The sequence below is a fragment of the Staurois parvus genome, unplaced genomic scaffold (assembly GCF_062004578.1).
Source record: "Staurois parvus isolate SC_StPar_1 unplaced genomic scaffold, SC_StPar_1.0 ptg000358l, whole genome shotgun sequence".
NCBI classification, from domain to species: domain Eukaryota; kingdom Metazoa; phylum Chordata; class Amphibia; order Anura; family Ranidae; genus Staurois; species Staurois parvus.
In genome coordinates, this window is record NW_028318154.1 from 4,142,949 (window position 1) to 4,165,581 (window position 22,633).

The 22,633-nt window shown below is 44.2% G+C and overlaps 1 protein-coding gene across 1 annotated transcript in view; it reads left to right on the forward strand.

Annotated features, from left to right (window-relative positions):
• Nucleotides 1–1,469: 1,469 nt before the first annotated feature.
• Nucleotides 1,470–22,633, forward strand: part of TMED7 (transmembrane p24 trafficking protein 7) — a 29,651-nt gene continuing 8,487 nt past the window's right edge. The window contains exons 1-3 of the mRNA XM_089684841.1: nt 1,470–1,614; nt 10,693–10,904; nt 18,632–18,877. Coding sequence (XP_089540967.1) covers nt 10,734–10,904; nt 18,632–18,877 — 417 coding nt within the window. The 5' untranslated portion in view covers nt 1,470–1,614; nt 10,693–10,733. The remainder of the gene's footprint in view (nt 1,615–10,692; nt 10,905–18,631; nt 18,878–22,633) is intronic.

Here is a 22,633-nt window from a genome sequence, read left to right on the forward strand (position 1 = left end):
AAGAAGAAAAGAAAAAGAAGAGAAGAAAAAGAAAAAGAAGAAAAGAAGAAAAAGAAAAAGAAGAAAAAAGAAGAAGAAGAATTCCAGAATGCTATTATATTTGACATTATTATTGTTATACAGTATTTATAAAGCGCCGATAGTTCGCTCAGCGCTGTACATTACAAAGGGGGACAGAACATGTGACAGAACAATAACAATACAATGCAAAACATGAGGGGATCGAGGGCCCTGCTCTTTCGAGCTTACAATCTAGGAGAGAGGGGATAGTGGTACAGGAGGAGATAGCTGTGGGGGATGGAGTGGTAGGAAGAGTGGAGAAGGTCGGCAAGTTAGCAGGGGGTGGGGTAGGCTTCCCTGAAGAGATGGGTTTTCAGGGTGCGCCTAAAGGAGAGGAGAGTAGGTGATAATCTGATGGGTTGGGGCAGGGAGTTCCAGAGGATGGGTGACACCCTGGAGAAGTCCTGGAGGCGGGCATGGGAGGAGGAGACCAGAGAACTAGAGAGAAGGAGGTCTTGTGAGGAGCGGAGTGTGCGTGCTGGGCGGTACTTGGGTATTAGGTCAGTGATGTAGTTCGGGGCAGTGTGGTGGACGGCTTTGTAAATCAGTATTAGGATTTTGAATTTGATCCGTTGCGCAATCAGAAGCCAGTGGAGGGATTGGCAGAGGGGGGTGGCGGAGATGGAGTGGTTGGAAAGGTGAATGAGTCTGGCAGCCGTATTCAGGATTGACTGAAGCGGGCATAGCCAGCGGCGAGGCAGGCCAGTGAGGAGGGAGTTGCAGTAGTCGAGTCGTGATGTGATGAGGGAGTGGATGAGCTGTTTAAAGGTTTCTGGGGTTAGGAACGAGCAGATTTTGGCGATGTTGCGGAGGTGGAGCCTGCACGAGCTTGCATTTTCAACAATGTATCTATTTGTATCTGAATAAAACCATGTGTATTCGAAATGGATACAAATGGATACATTGTTGCAACTGCAAGACTTTTTCATATCAAATATAATAGCGGAGCTCTCTGCAAGGGACAGAAGTAATTAAATGCTGGCCGTAGACGGGATACAAATCGGCCAATTTTTTTTTTACCATTGGTGGTAACGTTGGCCTATTGAACGACCGATTTTTCATTTTTTTTAAAAGGGCCGGTTTTCGACCCGTCTATGGCTTTCCTTAGTGATAGGAAATGAATGAGTCTCCTCAGCTGGCAAGACAACAAAAAGAAGACTGAGCACGGGGTTTAACCCTTCTTTACAGTAGAAACACCTTCCAGACTCCATTTATTTCTACATCTGAGGGACAAGAAGGAAAAGGAATTGGATCCACACAGAGGTCCAGTGTGAGCTATATGTGTAATGTATGGTGGAGGAGCGGCCAGAACACACTGATGAGGAAGTACAGGGAAGGATGAGAGAGGAGAGCACACTCCTTCTGTGGAGAACACACTCCTCTCCTCTCTCATCCCTCCTCCTGTCTGACCAACACGTATGCACAGAGAGAGAGAGAGCACTTCCGGGTCAGCGTTCGCCGGTTTCCGCTTCCAAGCCTCCATCGTCCCAGTCACCCTCCTCCTCTGCCACGCTTACAGGACGTTGCCTGAGAGTGTATCCGGGATTGTGCCGGGTGAGTGACACCGGGGGGCTGAGCTGTGACCGGCAGGTGTATGGCGGGGTCCTAGCATAGTGTATTGGGGGGTTCATACAGGATTCCTGTGGGGAGAGCTGCTGGTCGGTGTGGGTGCTGTACACTGGTGATTGCCCTGGTATTGGGTCATTGTCACTACATGCCACCACCTCCTCTTCTTATGGTGGCTCCTTGCTGTAGCTCTGATCAGCCATTTTATTTTGGCCTCTCCATACACTGCCTGCTCTTTGTTCTGCTCCTGGGTGGAGTGTTATGGTATGGATACAGCTGGATGTGACTCGAAGATCAGTCCTGTGTACTTCCTGTGATCCTGTTTATTCATGATTGTGTGTAGTAAGGAGGGGATGTATGTAATATGAAGAAACCTTGGGCTGGGAATTTGCACTTTTAGGCCTCTTGCACACAGTGCCACTCAGATGTATGTTCCCAGGAGGGACAGGTGTTTGGTCCTGCCCCATTGCAGGCAGCTTGTCAAAGTCTATGGCAGACTGCGGCTGAACACCGTACTGAATGCTACTTGTGCTTGTCCCTGAACAGACATGGTCTTAGTCTAGGTTCACACGTATGCGTTTTGCAGAAACGTACAGCAGTCCATTTAACATGGGAGATGTCCACATCTCTGCGGTTTCACCTGGTGCGTTTTATGGAAAGGGTCAGGGACTTTTTTTAAATGCAAAACATTGCATTTTGGTTCTATAGACTTCAATGGAGACACTGCAGAAAAACATGTAGTGCTTTTTTTTTATGACGCTTTTTGCATTTTAATCTGCCCAGCAACAAGTTGGAAAACAACCGCATGTGCAAAAATGCAGTGCAAAAAGCACTGTAGAAACTGATCAAACGCAAACTGCATAAATGTGAACCTATCCTTAAAGAGGAGCTCCAGTCGTTTTTGTGTGTTAGGCCTCATTCCCACCAGTGTGCAGAGATGTCAAAATCAGTTGTTCTCTGTGTCCTGTTCACTCCAGCACTAGTATCACATGCACATTTTTTTCGCACAGGAATCTGCAACGTGTATAAAACTCATTGAAATGTGCATGAAAACTGGTGTCTCTGCAAGTGAGATGTGCACGTCAGTTTTCATGCATGTATGGTGTGAACGAGGCCTTAAAGTCTGCAGCTACAAAACCTGTAGCTCCTGACTTTTAATAAACACACATTCACCCGTCCTACGATCCAGCAATGTGCTCAACTGAGCCATCCCTTCTCCCCCTCTTCTCTCCCCAGCGCTGGCCTCTCAACTGTAGACACCTGGCTGTGACAGCTTACAGCTTCACAGCCGGGTACACACTGCGCATGCACGAGTCAAACTGCACCTCCTGAAGGGTCCACTGTCTTTTGGGACGGCATGTGTCACGGAAGCCTGCAGGGGTTAAGGGAGAGAGGATAATTTCCGCTCAGGTCACCTAGGCGATCCACGCAGGAGTGGGTACCTGTCAAAACTAGGTCCCCCCCCCCCCCGAAAAAAAAAAATTGCATGCCAAATGTAGCAGGGGAGGAGTACTTAAAGTACTTTCGTTTGGAGCTCTGCTTTATAGTAGTTGTAAACCTCAGACATCATATAGGAACAAAGCATATTCTTCTATGGTGTGCACTTTTCTCAAGAGCACTGAGTGTCATTTCTGTCTGCTGCCTCATTCCTGTGCTTTCTGCATGAATCACTTCTGACACATTTTCCTGACACCAAGAGAAAAATGGTGACGGGGGAGGGACCTATAGCAGATTTACAGCCTCAGCTCTGTTCCTGTGTGCCGTGTAATAGGGGTGTGTCCCTTCGCTCCAATCAGCTCTCTCCTCACTGAGATCTGCAATGTGTAATTTCAGTTCTCCACCCCCTTTTTTTTTTTTTTTTTTGACTGCTCTACATGCTTTATAAATTCAGCACTTTCAACGGCCTTGGAGAAGAGAAAACTGCAGATAAACAGTTACAACTTATGTAGGAGGATTTGTTTAATCTCTGTGTATCACCTGAGGTCGGCCATTTAACTGGGTATATGTAACGGTTTGCAACCACTTTAAGTGCCATTACAATGTTCAGCTGCAGTATGACATTGACAGGCTGCCTGCAAAGGGGCTGAACAATGTACCTGTCTCTCCTGGGCACATTGCAGCTGAGCAGCCCTGTGTGCAAGGGGCCTTATTTGTAAGGAGTCATGTCTCATTCACACGGGCACTAAGGCTTGTAGACTATAAAAGGGCCGTTTGTTCAGGCAGCTGAAGCCGCCAGGTGCTGCGTGCAGGCAGTCCGTGTTAGGCTAGGTTCACATCTCCACAGTATGTGTGGGTGCAATTGTGTGGACATAGTGTCCCATTCGTTTGGGTTGCTGTACCTGCAGGGAAAAGGTACCCAACCCTTTTCCTAAACCACACCCACACAAAACTGCAGTTACATGCACCAGCAAATGTGCTGCGTTTTCTGGTGCATGGGGGGCACAATTCCCAGGCACTGCTTGCCCATCTGCGGGCCCAGGACCGGCTCAACGTCGTCGGCTAGAGGGGAGCGAGGAGACGGACATGTCCGCTCCCCCCCCCCCCTTCTTGTCCTGACCCAGAAGTAACGTTATGATGTCACTTCCGGGTCCCCAGTGAGAGATTCCCGGTCATGGAAGCCGGGAAAGAATGTAATGTGGTGCTGTGTGCACTGCATTACATTCAGTGGAGCATAGAGGAGACATGCAGGGTCAATAAAAAATTGTAAAAAATAAAAGTTACACCCAAGCACATACCATTCCCCTCCCCCAAAAAAAAATTGAGTACCCCCCACATATACTCATGTACAAACTTTATTTTACAAAAAAAATAGGGTAATCTATTGCTATTTTGTGCCCTAAAATGAACTTGTATTTTTTACTGCAATTTGGCGGTAATATCATGCGCCATAAAAAATTAGAACTACCACTATTTGTTCTGTAGGGTCTCTGCTTTCAGAAAATATATAATGTTAGAGGCTGTTGTGTAATCTTCAGGCCTAAAATGATTTTTTTTTAACTTGTGCAAAAATGCAAAAACGGCTCTGGCAGCAAAAGAGATAAAGGATAAGCCTGACACTCACCTTTCCTGAGGAGCAGCCAATCGGTGCTCATTACACTGCAAAGTGTCTTACCTCCCTGCTAGTCCCCGGGTGTGGTGCTGGAGACAGGCATGGAGGGAGGAGGAGATAAACAGCACAATGTTAAAAATATTAAATGTTTAAATAGCCATAAAGCCCCTTTTTGTTTTTAAAATCCCTAGACATTCCTAACATCACCTCCATTTTAAATACCGTTTTGGTTAAAATCTTTTTTAATATGGACAAGTAGCTTGTCATGAGGACAAGTAGATTGGGACGCCGATTTAGTCCCTGGACAAGTAGTTTTTTTTTTAAATTTCTACACCCCTATGGCCATAGATGATGCGTTTTTCTTTTCTGCAACTATAGGAAAACGTATGAAAGAAAATTACTTGATTCTCCCGTCAACAGTCAGTGTCGATGGGGGAATCCCTCTTATTATTATTATTATTATTATTATTATACAGGATTTATATAGCGCCAACAGTTTGCTCAGCGCTTTACAATATAAAGGGAGACAATACAGCAACAACACAGTTCAATACAAGAGGGATAGGAGGGCCCTGCTCCTTGGAGCTTACAATCTAGGAGGGAGGGGCCAGTGGTACAAAAGGTAGTAACTGTGGGAGATGGACTGGTTGGAAGAGTAGAAGATTCCATTATTAACTGAGGGCAAGATAGGCTTCCCTGAAGAGACAGGTTTTCCGAGATCACCTAAAAGTGAGCAGAGTAGGCGATAGTCTGATAAATTGGGGTAGAGAGTTCCAGAGGATGGGGGAAGCTCTGGAGAAGTCCTGGAGACGAGCGTGGGAGGAGGAGACAAGGGAGCTAGAGAGCAGGAGTTTATGCAAGGAGCAGAGAGTACGGTTTGGGTGATATTTAGAGACAAGATTGGTGATGTAATTTGGGGCAGAGTTATAAATGGCTTTATACGTTATTGTTAATGTTTTGAATTTTATCCGTTGGGCAATGGGAAGCCAGTGGAGGGATTGGCAGAGAGGGGTGGCAGATACAGAACGGTTAGTAAGGTGGATGAGTCTGGCAGCAGCATTCTTGATAGTTTGAAGAGGGGATAGCCTGTGATTCGATTCAATGAGGAGGGAGTTACAATAGTCAAGGCGAGATATAACAAGGGAGTGAATAAGTTGCTTAGTAGTTTCCGAGGTTAGGAACGGGCGTATCTTGGAGATGTTGTGGAGGTGAAGTCTACAAGATTTAGACAGTGATTGGATTTGGGGCTGAAAGGACAGATGGGAGTCTAGGATTACACCTAGTAACCTGCCATGAGGGGAGGGACTGATGATTGTGTTATTGATCTTGATGGAGAAGTCAGGGGAGGGGGCTCGGGCTGGGGGGAATACTAAGAGCTTAGTTTTGGAAAGTTTGAGGAAGTTGAGTGACATCCATGCTGATATGTCACTTAGTAGGTTAGTAATGCTAGAGGAGACTGAAGGGGTGAGGTGAGGGGTAGAAAGATAGATTTGTGTGTCATCAGCATAGAGATGGTACTTGAAGCCATGGGAGTTTATCAAGTGACCAAGAGAGGAGGTGTAGATGGAGAAGAGAAGGGGTCCAAGGACAGAACCTTGAGGGACCCCTACAGAAAGAGGGAGTGAAGAGGAGGAGGCAGCATTATAGTTAACACTGAAGGAGCGCTGCGATAGGTAGGAGGAGAACCAGGAAAGAGCAGAGTCTCGGAGGCCAAGAGAGTGGAGTTTTTTAAGGAAGAGGGGATGGTCAACCATATCAAAAGCCGCAGAGAGGTCAAGTAGTAAGAGTATGGAGTAGTGGCCAATGGTTTTAGATGTTAGTAGATCATTAGTGAGTTTTAGTAGGGCAGTTTCAGTGGAATGTAGTGAGTGAAAGCCAGACTGTAAAGGGTCAAGAAGGTTGTTGTCAGTGAGGTGGGAGCTCAGGTGATTGTAGACTTGTAGTTGTAGTGTAGTCTTGCTGAGCTATTGTGTTCTTCCGGCAGGGAGAGCTGTCCCTGCATGAAGAAGACAGTGAATATTGCTGGCAGCTATCATAGCTGTTGACAATAATCACACACATTACAATCTGATTATCCAATCCCCTTTAGTCAGGCCATAGACAGGCCATTTATTGGCCGAATTTTCGGCCAATAAACGAAAGATCGGTCAGCCCCGCTGCCGATGCAGCCACCAATGTCCACGAAAAACAGCCGTTTTTCGTGGATTTTCCAGCATTACCGATAAAAAAATAAATGTGAAGATCCGCGAAAAATGGCCGACGGGCTGGCCCCACTAACAGCATAAATATCAGCCGATTTTTGTTTTTTTTTTTGTGCAAACGAAAATTCGGACGATAAACGACCCGTCTATGGCCTGTGTTTTTTTTTGTTGTTTTTTTTTTTTTTTTTAATTTAAATATTTATTAAATTTTTCATGTTAATACAAAAACCCAAAAAGGGAAATAATTCTCATACAAATAGACATTTATAACATTTCTATCTTTCCCTTACTAAAAACTCTTTTCTTTCCCGTCCCACTACCCCCCCTTCCCGCCCCTCTTCCCCCCTCCTCCCCCTCTGCAGACTCTAGCCCATTCTAATCTGTTGAGGCTTATTAATTTTTTGTTAACATCCTAGTTCATATTTTCCTATATTTCTCTTTCAATCTTGCTCTTTCCCACTTTTCCAATCTCCTGAAATAAATTCTCATCCTATCTTCCTGCATATGATATGATCTTTCCATTCTACCTATCTGGTTTACTCTATTAATCCAGTCTACCTCCTTCGGTACCTCAGCTTTCCGCCAAAACTTGGGTATCAACCCTTTCGCCGCATTCAAGAAGTACCAAATACCTGAATCTTTATATTTATTTACAGATGTCTCCACATTGTGTAGGAGGCACGTCGTTGGGTCTAACCCTATGTCTATTTCAGTTATTTCTTCAATCAACTTGACTATTATCTTCCAAAAAGCCTGGATTTTCGGACATTCCCACCATATGTGAAACACCATGCCTATCTCTCCACATCCTCTCCAGCACATATTTGAATTTTCCCCATTCATCTTGTGCTCTACACTCTGTGTAATGTGCCATCGTGTCACACACTTATAATTAACCTCAACCTCTCTCATACTAACATTATCGTGTATCAATCTAAACATCTTTGTCTATCTTCATCAATCCCCACTCCCATATCTCTTTCCCATTTTGTCATAAAAATTAACTTTGTGTTTGTGTCTAATTCTGTGAGTATTCTATACACTTTTGAAATACCGTGCTTCCCATCCCTTCGTGTCTCTAACAACCTTTCAAACATATTCCACTCCTGTTTTATTCTCAAGGGTTTCGGTAGATTTCCAATAAAACTTTTCAATTGATGATATTTCCACTCATCTATTCTAATAAAAATGTCTCCCTTCTTCTCTATTAACTCTTTAAGTGATCTCAATTCCCCCTCCACCAAAACATCTCTCAGTTGGGTATCCTCCTTTCTAAACCATCTCCCTGATATCTTATTCTTTCCCGGGGGAAAGTACTCAGTATTTGTGAGAGGCATATGGCCTGTGTTAGACCTACCAACAACTACGTGGTACAAGACTTGCCTGAGTGCCTACAAATTGATTGGATAGATTAGATAAGTCCTCATCCTACATAGTTTTAGTAAATAAAAAGTTGATTGTATGATCAGATCATACTGGATATTGTGGATAAATAGGTGGATTTTGTAACCCTTGCACTCTATAGTTTTGGGTAAATGTAGTGGAAGATCGTACAGATGTTTAATGTGTGTGTCCATCTGAAGCCAATGACTGCAAATGCACATAGGTAGCTTGTTAAAATAGTAGATCATCCTAGAAGTTAATATGCTGTGCCTAGTGATGTTTTTCTGTTACATCTTTAGAGTAGATGTCTTTGGCTTGGTAGTGACTGCTGTGATTGAGACACACTTCTGTGGACAATAAGGAAGAGTATCTGCCACAAAGAAAAATGTTTGTGAGAAGCCTCCGGTCCTAGCCACCATCCTATACTGTGTCTTCTAGGCTACATGCTATTTCCAGACATTGTTGATATCGGTCAAACTGCACTATCAGATAAAACTGCCTTAAAACAACTTTCTGCCAGAGGGAAGATGGCAGATTTCATCTGTTAATTGGAAGACTTGTGATTGTCTCTTTTAATGATGGCCTCCACTTTAAAACTGAAGTCTTAAACCATAATACTAAGGCTGGCCATACATTATACAATTATCTTCCAATTTTCTGCCCAATTTCCTTTAGATTTACCTTCAACTGTGTAGTGCAAGGGCCTGCCTAACTGGATACAACTGAAAGTGTTGTTTAGGTTTGTCCTCCTATTATATGGTTTTTGGTAAATCTAAACCAAAAATCTCCAGATAATTGTATAATATATGGCCAGCCTAAGTTTAGGGAATGTTGGAAAAATGTGTTAATTTTGACATTATTGTGTACCTAAGTGGTCCTTATACCCTGACCAACTGGCAACAAAGATTCTATAAGATCAGCCTATTTGTCTCTCTCTGGATATCTGAGAATTATTGAAATGCTGAAACCTAATCGGAAAGTCCCAGAAGTGGCTCACATGGGGACTTGCAAACAGCAGCTGGCAACCACACATTGAGCACTGATTAAAAGAGAAGTATGGGATTTTTATTTTTCCTTCAATTATACTTACCTAGGTGGATGCAGCATCGTTCCCCCCCACTGGCTCTAAGTGTGAGAACTCAGCAATCACATAACCATTGATTGCTGAGTTCTCATAGCCTCTCTGAGCAGAATGCGGTGACTGTCAGTTGCCGCTGCTTAGCTTGACTTTGAAGGAGGGGTGGGGGGGCAACAGCTGGCTCAGGCTCTCGGCACATCTCTGAGAGGCTGACCCAGGTGTCACTCCAGACTCTGGGGTGGATCCTGACCTTGAAGTCAGGATCTTTCTCCAGCCTGGACTAGCTGAGTAACATCAGCTGACAACAGGCTTCAGCCCGCTGTCAACTGAAAATGGGTCACAGGAGTGCAGAAAGAACTGCACTCCTGTGATCCACAGGAGAAGTACAACCAAAAGAGCTTTGGCTGTACTTCTTTAAGTCACCCACTTATATTTCTCCAAACAGTTGATCATAGATATCTAAAGTCTGTAGTCCTGATTTGATCATAGATTGTGCTTGGTCACAAGGGTTTCAAGTTGACCATAAACGGCCATGGGTCACTGGGGTCTTGAGTTGGTCATAGATGGCCCTGGGCTACCAGGCTCCTGATTTGTTCATAGATTGTGCCCGGTCACCAGGGTCCTGAGTTGGTTGTAGACGGCCCTGGGTCACCAGGGTCCTGAGTTGGTTGTAGACGGCCCTGGGTCACCAGGGTCCTGAGTTGGTTGTAGACGGCCCTGGGTCACCAGGGTCCTGAGTTGGTTGTAGACGGCCCTGGGTCACCAGGGTCCTGAGTTGGTTGTAGACGGCCCTGTGTCACCAGGGTCCTGAGTTGGTTGTAGACGGCCCTGGGTCACCAGGGTCCTGAGTTGGTTGTAGACGGCCCTGTGTCACCAGGGTCCTGAGTTGGTTGTAGACGGCCCTGTGTCACCAGGGTCCTGAGTTGGTTGTAGACGGCCCTGGGTCACCAGGGTCCTGAGTTGGTTGTAGACGGCCCTGGGTCACCAGGGTCCTGAGTTGGTTGTAGACGGCCCTGGGTCACCAGGGTCCTGAGTTGGTTGTAGACGGCCCTGGGTCACCAGGGTCCTGAGTTGGTTGTAGACGGCCCTGGGTCACCAGGGTCCTGAGTTGGTTGTAGATGGCCCTGGGCCACCAGGGTCCTGGGCTCACAAATTACTCTTTTTGTGTGGATGCACATGATTCAGTACAGCGCAGTCTCATTGTGATCATAGTATACTGTAAAGTGTTGCATGCTAGTGTCATTAGATAATTGGGTTCTTTGTGGTTTGCAGGGAAAGGCTGCATAATATTTTAATAATTCTACTGTGAATCATGAAACCTGGCTTACTGTTTTTGTATTTTTTTTCTTTTTCAGAAGGAGATTGCTGTTGTGGTAGTGGCCAGTAAAGCCTGAAGATGCTGCAACATTTGGTGTACAGGTCCAATTGGAGGTCTTTGCTGTCACTACTTCTGCTTGCTTTAGGATGTGCCACTGCATCAGAAATCACATTTGAACTGCCAGATAATGCCAAGCAGTGCTTCTATGAAGATATTACTCAGGGAACTAAGTGTACACTAGAGTTTCAGGTAGGAAGACTTCAAATTTCTCTTTTTGTATTATGATTATGGGTAATGTTTCTTTGTCTTGAGTTGAAATAGTATGACATTCAGTTCAGTTAAACAAATTTAAAAGACATCCCCCAGCCTTTAATAACTTCTGCTGGTCAGGTGTCCTATAGGGTGTGGTCAGGTGCTACATAGAAGATCCTGTTTGCCCTGAATGGTCTTAATACAGCTTTGCTTTGATAGCTCACCTTCATGTTGCTGATACTTATTTTCCCTGCATTCCCCTAGTAAACAGGGGCCCCCTGAAATAGTGGGGTTGATTTTACCAAAGGCAAATAAACTGTGCAGTTGTTTCAGAGCTTAGTATAGTAGGAAAAGCTCTGCTGACTTCCAAAATACAAAAATGCTGTTTTTTTTATTTTTCCAATTCATCTTCCAGGACAACACATGGGAGAGAGGCTCTGCCTACCTAAAACAGAAAATGTATCATCTAAAATCAAATAAAATGAGCACAGTCACATAGTGTCCTCCATTATTAGTGTTTCCTCTGAATTAACAGGTACATCAGAATGGTTTTTCCCTCAGGCCTTTATGCCAGTTGCAGGGGCCCCCTAATATATGCTTCCCCATGATTCCAGGGACAGTGAACTTGGAGGGTTTGCATATCTGGGGTTTTCTAGACTACTTTTGTTTGTATCCTAGTTGTGGATAGCTGGAGCAACTACACTTTCAGAGTGCACACACTATTTGCCTTTAGTAAATTAACCCCAGTATGTCCATAAATGAGGAAGCATGTGACTTTTCCCTCCTTCCCCGATGATGCATTGCTGGGTGCCTGAATGGACAGTTGTAAGGTTGGAATGCTGTCACGTGGGTATTGTGGATGATCTTTATCCTGTGTAGCTTCCAGCCCAGTACTTGCACAGGGTTTTTCTGGAAGCTACAGTGGGCATATAGGGCAGTAAGAAAACATGAGAAGGTAAGACTCTGACGGTGATCAGCCAGAATATTTTGCAGCTGCATTTGCTTTAAATTTTCCTAGGTGAATGAGGCTGCTCCTGAATTTTCAATGGATAATGAAACATGTTCTCCTCATCACCTAGTAAGTGTGATGTAAGAGAAAGTATGTTAAAACCTTGCATTGTGAAGTCTGCTGCTTCGTGCCTTTTAGTTCTGGTCTAATATGACATATAACCAGTGGCATTTGTCTCACTAGTAATGATCAACACTGCTCAAAAAAAATTAAAGAAACACTTTTTTTAATCACAGTATAGCATCAAGTCATTTAACTGACTAGATCAATATCCCAGGAGTTTAAGTAGCAGAGGGGGTGGTTGTTTAGTTTCAGCTGCTTTGGTGTTAATTTCATTAACAGGTACACTAGATGGGCAACAATGAGACAACCTCCAAAACAGGAATGGTTTTACAGGAGGAGGCCACTGACGTTTTTTTCCCTACTCATCTTTTCTGACTGTTTTTCACTAGTTTTGGCTAGGGTCAGTGTCACTACTGGCAGCATGAGGTGATACCTGGACCCTATAGCGGTCGCACAGGCAGTCCAACTCTTCCAGGATGGCACATCAATCGGTGCCATTGCCAGAAGGTTTGCTGTGTCTCCCAGCACAGTCTCAAGAGAATGGAGGAGATTCCAGGAGGCAGACAGTTACTCTAGGACAGTGGTGGGCAACCTTTTTTTTCAACTGAGCCAAATCTCGCCAAAACCACGATTGAAATTTATTTTGAGAGCCACATTTTTAAAACTGAAAATACATAGGATGGTACACTGTTTTTAGTTTCAATAAGTTTTTATAGTAATTCATCCCCCATAGTAATTCATCCCCCATATAGTAATTCATCCCCCATATAGTAATTCATCCCCCATATAGTAATTCATCCCCCATATAGTAATTCATCCCCCATATAGTAATTCATCCCCCATAGTAATTCATCCCCCATATAGTAATTCATCCCCCATATAGTAATTCATCCCCCATATAGTAATTCATCCCCCATATAGTAATTCATCCCCCATATAGTAGTAGTAAGTAAGTAGCAAGTAGTAAGCCAAGTCCCCCCTGTGTCAATTCACTTACCTTTGCTCCGCACGTTCCTCTCGCCGTGTTCCCGCGCCGATCCGGTCTTCAGGGCGAACTGTGAGAGGAGCCTAGCTCCTCTCACGTTCGTCACGCTGCCCCGCCTACACACATCCTGACAGCCAATCACTGGCTATCAGGATGTGAGTGGCAGCGAGACTGGCCAATCATTGCATTTGAGCGCGCTGCCCTGGCTGTTTTTTTTTTGGATCACGCTGCAGAGTCCCTGCCGCCCGAGAGGAGGGAGGGGAGCGGGCGCCCGGCACACAAGAGCCGCATTAAAGCGTGTAAAGAGCCGCATGTGGCTCACGAGCCGCGGCTTGCCGACCACTGCTCTAGGAGAACTGGACAGGGCAGTAGATGGTCCTTAACCCATCAGCAGAACCGGTGTCTGCTCCTTTGTGCCAGGAGGAACAGGATGAGCACTGCCAGAGCCCTACAAAATGACCTCCAGCAGGCCACTGGTGTAAATGTATCTGACCAAAGAATTAGAAACAGACTCCACGAGAGTGGCCTGAGGGCTCAATGTCTTCTAGTGGGCCCTGTGCTCACTGCCCGGCACCATAGAGCTTGATTGGCATTTGCCATTGAACACCAGAATTGGCAGGTACGCGACTGGCGCCCTGTGCATTTCACAGATGAGCGCAGCTTCAGCCTGACCACGTGACAGATGTGAAAGGGTCTGGAGAAGCCATGGAGAACATTATGTTGTCTGTGACATCTTTTAGCATGACCGTTTTGGTGGTGGGTCAGTGATGTCTTGGGAGGCATATCCATGGAGGGGCGCACAGACTTCTACAGGATAGGCAATGGCACCCTGACTGCCATTAGGCATCGGGATTAAGGCCTGACTACAGAGTACACTGGGTGCTATGTACTCTACAAATGTGTGACAACCTTCTTTATATCAATTCTACATACAATTAACTTTTTTTTTTTATTTATACATACCATGTGACAAGTTAGCTTGTGCCTGTCATTCCACAGTTGTTAGCATCGTATATTCTCCCAGGCTTTCTTTGTTTTTAGTTATGCATTGATCTGTTTTATTCATTCATCGTGTCATAAGACACACGATTATTCCTTGCATGTAGTGTTATTCAGGGACAGGAATCACAAAAAAACACCACGGAGTAACCATATGGCCCGTATGGGAAAGTAGTTTAGAACAAAGCATATTTAGTTGTTTAGGAGGCTGTGGTGTAGGTGCCACAGTAGGTGGCTGAGGTTTGGTGCCACAGCAGGTGGCACTTTTATTGATAAGTAGGTGTGATATAATGCCTTTTCTGCTAGTTCTTAGTGGGGGAGCCCTACCCCTGCTCTCTCTTCATTGGGTCACTGTCTGAGATTGACAGTAGTGGGAGCCATTGGCTCCCGCTGCTGTCTCAGCCAATGAGATAGAGACCTGGGAGAGCTGCTGCTCTCATGTACATCACTATGCATGATCGAGATGGGGCTCAGGTAAGTATTAGGAGGGCTGGGGGGGGGATACCGCACACAGGTTTTTTACCTTCATGCATAGCTGGTTCCCAGATTCAAAGCGTGTTATACTTACCTGCTCTGTGCAATAGAATTTCAGAGTGGCCCCGAACCTCCTTTTCTGGGGTCCCTCACAGGCACACTTTAATCTACTCATCTGTGTCTGCCACCATAGCAAGCCTTTTGCCAAGGGGGCAAAGATGCAGGCTCGCCCCTGAACCTGGCTTTGTGCATCCATAGGCACACAGTGTGGCTCGCCCCACTCTCTGCTCACAGGATTTGATTGACAGCAGCAGGAGCCAGTGGTTACCACTGCTGCCTCTGTCTGGTGAATGCAGAGAATAGAGTAGAGAGCTGCTACAGGCAGGCACAGCTGGGTCAAGTTAAGACCCAGGTAAGTATACAGGGCGGTGAGGGGTGATACTGCTACTGGGATATTTTTTTTTTTACCTTAATGCAGGGAAAGCATTAAAGTGGTTGTAAAGGCTCAAGGTTTTTTAGCTTCATGCATTCTCTGTTCAGTAGCCCCCCAATAATCAAGCCCTCTCTTGATCCATTGATGTGCACTGGAGTCTTGGCAATCCTGGGACTCCCTCTCCTCATTGGCTGCAATGGCTGCTGTTGTCAATCACAGCCAGTGAGAAGAGAGAGTGTGGGGCCAAGTCACGGCTCCGTGTCAGAATGGACACATGGAGCAGCAGGGGCCCCCATAGCAAGATGCTTGTTGTGCGGACACCCGATAGGAGTGAGGGTCCAGGATCGCCGACGGGGGACCCTAGAAGAGGAGGATTTTAGCTGCTCTGTGTAAGCCCACTGCAGATAGAAGGTAAGTATGTGTTTGTTTTTTTTTAAATATAAGCCTTTAATATAATTTTAAGGAAAAAATATCTTGGATTTACAGCCACTTTAACAGGTTGGAAGGGGATTGCTAATATCCTGGTGTTGGGGCTTAACTTAGAAGGTACCTAGTTTCTTGTGAGGCACTGTTGATTTATGTGTTTTTACAGCTCTGCTGCTGTATTTTCCACTCAATCACCTGTCTTGCATGTTGTTGGCTTAATTCCGCTGAACACACACTCTACTTTGCTTCATTTGATGAGCTGGTGTTTCTTCTCATCCCACAGTGATTGTTTTAATGGGTTGAAAGCCAACCTGTCAAACTGGTTATGGCAGACTAGTAGAAAGCTATTCCTTACTATTCATGTTTGCTGATGCCTGCACTCATTTAAGAAGTACAGGGTTCTTTTGCAAACAGTATTAAAAGTTTTGTTTTTTGTTTTTTTTTTGTTTCAGTGTTAATGAGGTGGGGGTCACCATTATTATTATTTCTCCTTTGATCATTATGCCAAAATCTTGAATTACTCTAGAGTGTCAGGCATTTATTGCTGGATGTGTCTTTGCTAAAGAGATTCACACTTTTTTTTGTCCCGGTGAGTATTGTCACCAAGCAGAAAGTGATGGAAAATCCTGCATTTTATAGTTATCAGAGGAAGAGGAATTGAAAGGAAATTTTCTAACGGGGGCGCTTGTTCTGGTGATAACTATCCAAATGGAATTTCCCTTTGCTTTGGAGAGATTTCCAATTACTTCCTGTTGTGCCTGTGGAATAGCAAGTGAAGAGAAAGCTAGACAGTGCTTTACTCAGATAAAACCTTTTTCTTCTGTGTGTTTATCCATTTGCCTGGAGCTCAGCTTTCAGTCATTGAGAAACACTTGGCTTAGCTGAAAAAGTTGAATATAGAAAATAATTACTGCCATGCAGTGTGTTTGCATTTCAGCTACAAGGTGTTAGGGTGTCAGATTGTCTTATCGTACATTCCAGGACCAGCCTAGTTTGTCAACAGCCATTTAGTACTATCACAGTTCAGTAAAATGCTTGGACTTTTTTTGTGGTTTGGTCAGTTTCATGACTTATGAATTTGAGCATTTTCTGTTATCTGCTGCTATATATACACAGGGGATAAAGAAAAGAATCAAACCCTTAATAATCACATTTTGTTGCTTTGCAGCCTAAAATGAAGACAGATGCAGTTTTTGTTTTACCCAGCTGTATTTACTCAGTGCAGCTTATAACATCCAAGTGAAAAACATAACACCAGTTATAGACAGTTGGACAAAAGAGCACCCACGTGTCAGTATTTTGTTGAGCCACTTTTTGCTTTATTCCAGCCTTTAGTCTGTTGGGATATGTCTCTTCTAACTTTGCACATCTAGACTTATTTGCCCGCTCTTCTTTGCAGGACTGCTCAGTTTGATGGTGATTGTTTATAGACTGCAGTCTTCAAGTTATTCCATAGATTTTCAATGGGGTTTAAGTCTGGCCTCCGACTAGGCCATGCAAGGACATTCACCTTTTTCTCCTTCAACCACTGTGTGCTCATTTTCACTGTGTGCTTTGGGCCATTGCAATGTTGGAAGGTAAACCTTCTTCCCATTGACAACTTGCTGGCAGAGGGCAGAAGATTTTCCTGAAGAATTTGACGGTATTTTGCCCCATCTGTTTTTCCATCTGTCCTGAGAAGTGCTCCATTGCCTGATGCAGAGAAAAACCACCATAACAGGATATTACCACCTCCATGCTTTGCTGCAGGAATGGTATTTGGATGGTGAGCTGTATTGGATTTCCGCCATATTGGTTAGTGTTGAGGCCAAACAATTCAATTGTAGTCTGATCTGACCATAACACCTTTTTCTGTGTGGCCTCAGAATCTTCAAGGTGTGTTTTGGCAAAAGCTCAGTCGTGACTGCATGTGGCCTTTCTTGAGGAGCGGCTTTTTTCTTGCAGCCCTCCCATACAGGCCACATTTGAGGAGAATTTGTGATATTGTTGTCACATGTACACAATGACCACTCTGTCATAAATTCCTGCAACTGCTTTAAAGTTGCTGTAGGCCTCATGGTAGCCTATCTGACCAATTTCCTCCAGGCTCTTTCATCCATTTTGGAGTGACTTCCTAATTCAGGGAGGGTCTGTGTTGTACCAAATCCATTCTATGCACTGATAAAGCCTTTACATTTTTGTATCCATCTCCTGACTTATGCCTGCCCACAACTTTTATCCCAGGGATTTTTTGACGTTGCCTTGCCACCCATAGTGAATTGTTTGCTTCAGCTGCACTATCGGACTGAAATGCTCCATGAAAGCTCTTTTCATGCTGAGCTAATCAAAATAACCAAAGCTGATCATAGTTGAAAGTCAAATGGCTTTGTGTGCCATCGAGGAGGTGATTAGCTTCACCTGATTGAGTCATTTTTAGGAGAGATGATCCTTTTTCTAACTCATTGATTCTGTTTTTGAATTGTATTTGTTTCTGACATGTTGGTGTTGTATCTGTCACTTGGATGTTATAAGTTGCACTGAGTAAATACAGCTGGATAAAAACTGTGTCTGTCTTCATTTCAGGCTGCAAAGCAACAAAATGTGATTATTTTAAAGGGGGCCATTCTTTTTCTACACCCACTGTATGGTTCAGCCACTTTCCTTTTGTTTTTTTCAGCAACAATATAGTTTTTTTCAGATTGCAGTGCTGTAAATGATTGCTGTAAGTTAGTCTGGGTTTAGTTAATTTTAAAAAAATCAGCAAAATGGCACTTACATAAGTAGTGTCCTTTGTGCTGATTTAAAGTAGTTGCAAAAGTGAAACATTGTTTACCTTAATGAATTCCCTGCATGTTAGGTAAAAAATCTCTCAGTACTAGTATCAAGCCGCCCCTCCCCCCTCGCCTCCCTAAATACTTACCTGAGCCCTATCTCGATCCAGATCTGTGCTTGCCTGCAGCAGTGCTGTACTCTCTCTCTCCTCACAGGACACAGAGGCAGCAGTGGGAGCCTATAATCAGGCTTGTGCTGGCACGCCTTCTGCACAGCCATTCACTGGAAAGAATGCGTGTGCTGTTGCTTCTCCTCCCTGAGCTCCTTGTGCAGCTGGGAACAGAGAGTATGTGATCACTTATTTTAAAAAAAAAAAAAAAATGGGAAAAAAAAGGTATTTATGATGGGGGTTTTTTCTGTAATATGTATACATAAATGTTTTGCCTTTCATTTATATTTTAAATTGAATGGAATGCTTTACAATGTGAGGGTTTACATATAAAGGTTGAGGGCTTTGAATTAACATACATAACTGTGAGCTCTATGTCTTTCTGACTTTTTTTCTTCTTAAATATATATATCAGGTGATTACAGGTGGTCACTATGATGTGGATTGCCGGCTAGAAGACCCCGATGGTATAGTGTTGTACAAGGAGATGAAGAAACAGTACGATAGCTTCACCTTCACAGCCACCCGCAATGGAACATACAAGTTCTGTTTCAGCAATGAGTTTTCCACTTTCACCCACAAGACCGTCTACTTTGACTTCCAAGTTGGGGAAGATCCTCCACTGTTCCCCATTGAGAACAGAGCCACTGCACTGACTCAGGTATAGTATGAATGGCTTCTAAGAATAATCTGCTTAAAAAAAAATCAGTACAGGGGCAATACTTCTCTTCAGTGAGATGTGTCCCTTGAACTGGAGTGTCCTCCTTTCGCTGAAATCTCCTCGGATGCCACCACCCCCGCAGCCGTGGTCCGCTGGTGCAATGAGGGTTAATAAAACTGTGACCTCTGACAGGCACTCAACAAGAGTACCTGTTTATGTCCACTTTTTTTTTTTTTTGCCCAACTGCACCAGTAATAGACAGCTTCTATGAGTGAAACACGATCTATGAATATAGGGGGTAGAGCTATCAATGATCTGCCCCCTACATTCATAGATCCTATTTCATTCATGGAAGCTGTAGTTACAGCCTCTGAATAGGGGAAAAAGGATGGGCATAGTCTGGCACTCTTGAGGAGGGCCTGTAACAGCCCCTTTGGATCTTTTAATCCCCGTTGTACCAGAAGATTTCGGAGGCAGGAATATCAGAGGTGGAATATTTTGGCAAAAGGACAGAGTTCAAGGGAAAAGTCTCACTGAAGATCAGTGTTGTCCATCGTGCTGATCTTTTGTTTTGTTTTAGGTTAATTGTAATATAATTGTATGTGGGGGGGGGAGAAATGTACATGTGTAATGTCAAGTATTTTTTTTTTTTTTTTTTCATGTCAGAAATACAAACTGTAGTATTAAGGTTTGAGTATTCAGCTATTTTGCGCTACATTTGTCCAGATGTGCTTCCTTTATTTTTTATTGGGGAATCTATTACTACATAAATGGCAAAGACCTCTCTTTTTTCTGATCTGTAAATTGAATGGATTGTGGCAGCTATGTGTCCTATTGTTAGGGCTTTCAGGCTTTGACTATTCGCCAGACAGTGGCCTACCAGGTAGGGCTAAGGCTTGCCATAGATATTTAATGGGTACTTTTAGACTGCTGCAGCAGGGCTGAGCTGATGGTAGGATTATTTATACAGTGAATTCCTCTGCAATGTGTCCCTGAGCAATCTGGATTCCACAATCACTATGTGAGTCCATTTTGCACTGGGATCCAAGTGAATAAGCTAGTTATGAGCTAGTCCGGGGTAGGCATCCTTTTTGAGAGGTGAAGATCTACCTGAACAGTAAGAAAGAGATCATTGGAATTTGAGGTCATTTTTTTTAAGACATTAACTAGCAAGGCCTCAGTAAATAGTAAGGACATGAGGGAAACTTAATATAATAAAACGTCATTATAAAAATATAAACTTGGCCTACCTTAAAAGTTAGCTTCAGTGAGAAACTAGCTCATTTTTATTCACAATTTGTTCATATTTGGAGAATAATTGGCCACCCCCACAAGACTGATACAGGTGTCCATCATGAATGTAGAACTGGTACTGCAGGCTAACTTGCTCAGCTATTTTCAGGCCAAAGTGTAGGGCAATGTATAGAGATCAGTAATATGTAGGACAGTGTAAGAGGGTTCATTAATATGTATGTGTGGTGTGTAAAGGTCAGTAGGATGTATTAGTGTACAGAGATCAGCAGTATGTAGGGCAGCATACAAAGGTCATGAAGATGTAAGGCAATGTACAGAGCCAGTAGTAGGTAGGGCAGACTACAGGCATCAGCAGTTTGTAGGGCAGAATATGGGGGTCATTATGGCAGAGGACAGTAGAAGACCACACAGGAGTCAGTAGAGCAGTGAATGGTGTCAGTAGTGCAGCGTGTATACAGAGGGTCACTGGAGGGCAGAAACTTCCCTCACATGCAGAGAAGGGAAATGCCGGCACATACTATTCGTTTTCCCGCCGCGTTAATGCTGACCCTCCTCTTTCGTCCGTTCCATGTGATGACACACACAAACGCCTGGGATGGATATAGGAAGGGCCAACCGGGATCAGCGCAGTATACCAGGTTGTTCCTTCCCTGCACTGCCCTGCATTTGTGGAGCCGGCAAGGCAGGGGAGCGATTGGCGGGTTGCCGACCCCTAAACTAGCCTGTTTGCTATGTGCTGACAGACTAATTGGCCATGCTGGTATGGTAAAGTATTTTGCTTTTGTGTAGGGAAGTACAGTAACTCCTGTAGGGGCAAAAGACAGGAAATTTTAAATGGGTATCTGAACCCAAGAACCAAAATGCAGTATATTACAGCTTGCCAGCCTAGATGTGGTGACTACTTTAGTTTAGTTTTTTTTTTTTTTTTTGCTTTTGTTTTTTTTCCCTTTATTTTCAGCAGGTGATCCTACCAGTAACACTCCTATCCTAGGGTGACAGCGCTCATTCACTGTACTGTATCACCTTAGGGCAGGACTACATTTACCTCCCCCAATTCTCCATAACATAGAGGAAAGGGGTTCTGTAGTCTTCAGAGACAGCTGGGAACAATATATACAGTTGTGTCCAAAATTATTCAACCCCCAATGCTGTAAAGGGGTTTAGGGACTATAGTGTACATTTGGAATTGTATTCAGAATCAAATCCTACAAGGACGTTGTAACTACCCAAATGCAACTAAAATGACATCAATTGTTTATGTAATACAGTAGTAAATGGTTCTTATGTGGTTTCTTCATTGCCACAATTATTCAACCCCTTAAAGACTACCACTCTGAAGAACAGAGGTTCATACAGGTGCTTTCCATCAGGTATTGAAAACACCTGTGGATGTCACCGAGCAGCAATCAAGCATAATAAGCACCAATTAGGCAGCTTTAAAATGACTGTGATACTCAGCTCCTTCTAGACATTTACTGGTGTGGTTACAAACATGGTGAAGGCAAGAGAATGGTCCAGGAAGACAAGAGAAGAGGTGATTTCTCTTCACAGGAAGGGCAATGGCTATAAGAAGATTGCAAAGATGTTAAACATACCAAGAGACACCTTAGGAAGCATCATTCGCAAATTCAAGGCAAAGGGCACTGTTGAAACGCTACCTGGTCGTGGCAGAAAGAAGATGCTGACTTCGACTGCTGTGCGCTACCTGAAGCGTAGAGTGGAGAGAAGTCCCCGTGTGACTGCTGAGGAACTGAGAAAAGATTTGTCAGATGTGGGTACAGAAGTTTCAGCCCAGACAATAAGACGCACACTGCGTAATGAAGGCCTCCGTGCCAGAACTCCCAGGCGTACCCCCTTGCTGTCTCCAAAGAATAAGAAGAGTCGACTGCAGTATGCCAAAAGCCATGTGGACAAACCACAAAAGTTGTGGGATAGTGTTCTGTGGACTGATGAAACAAAATTAGAACTGTTTGGGCCCATGGATCAACGCTATGTTTGGAGGAGGAAGAACAAGGCCTATGATGAAAAGAACACCTTGCCTACTGTGAAGCATGGTGGAGGGTCAATCATGCTTTGGGGCTGTTTTGCTTCTGCAGGTACAGGGAAGCTTCAGCGTGTGCAAGGTACCATGAATTCTCTTCAGTACCAGGAGATATTGGATGGAAACGTGATGCAGTCCGTCACACACCTGAGGCTTGGGAGACGTTGGACCTTTCAACAGGACAATGATCCCAAGCATACCTCCAAGTCCACTAGAGCATGGTTGCAGAGGAAAGGCTGGAACATTTTGGAGTGGCCATCGCAGTCACCAGACTTAAATCCGATTGAGAACCTCTGGTGGGACTTAAAGAAAGCAGTTGCAGTGCGCAAGCCTAAGAATGTGACTGAACTGGAGGCCTTTGCCCATGAAGAATGGGCGAAGATACCCGTAGATCGCTGCAAGACACTTGTGTCAAGCTATGCTTCACGTTTAAAAGCTGTTATAACTGTAAAAGGATGCTG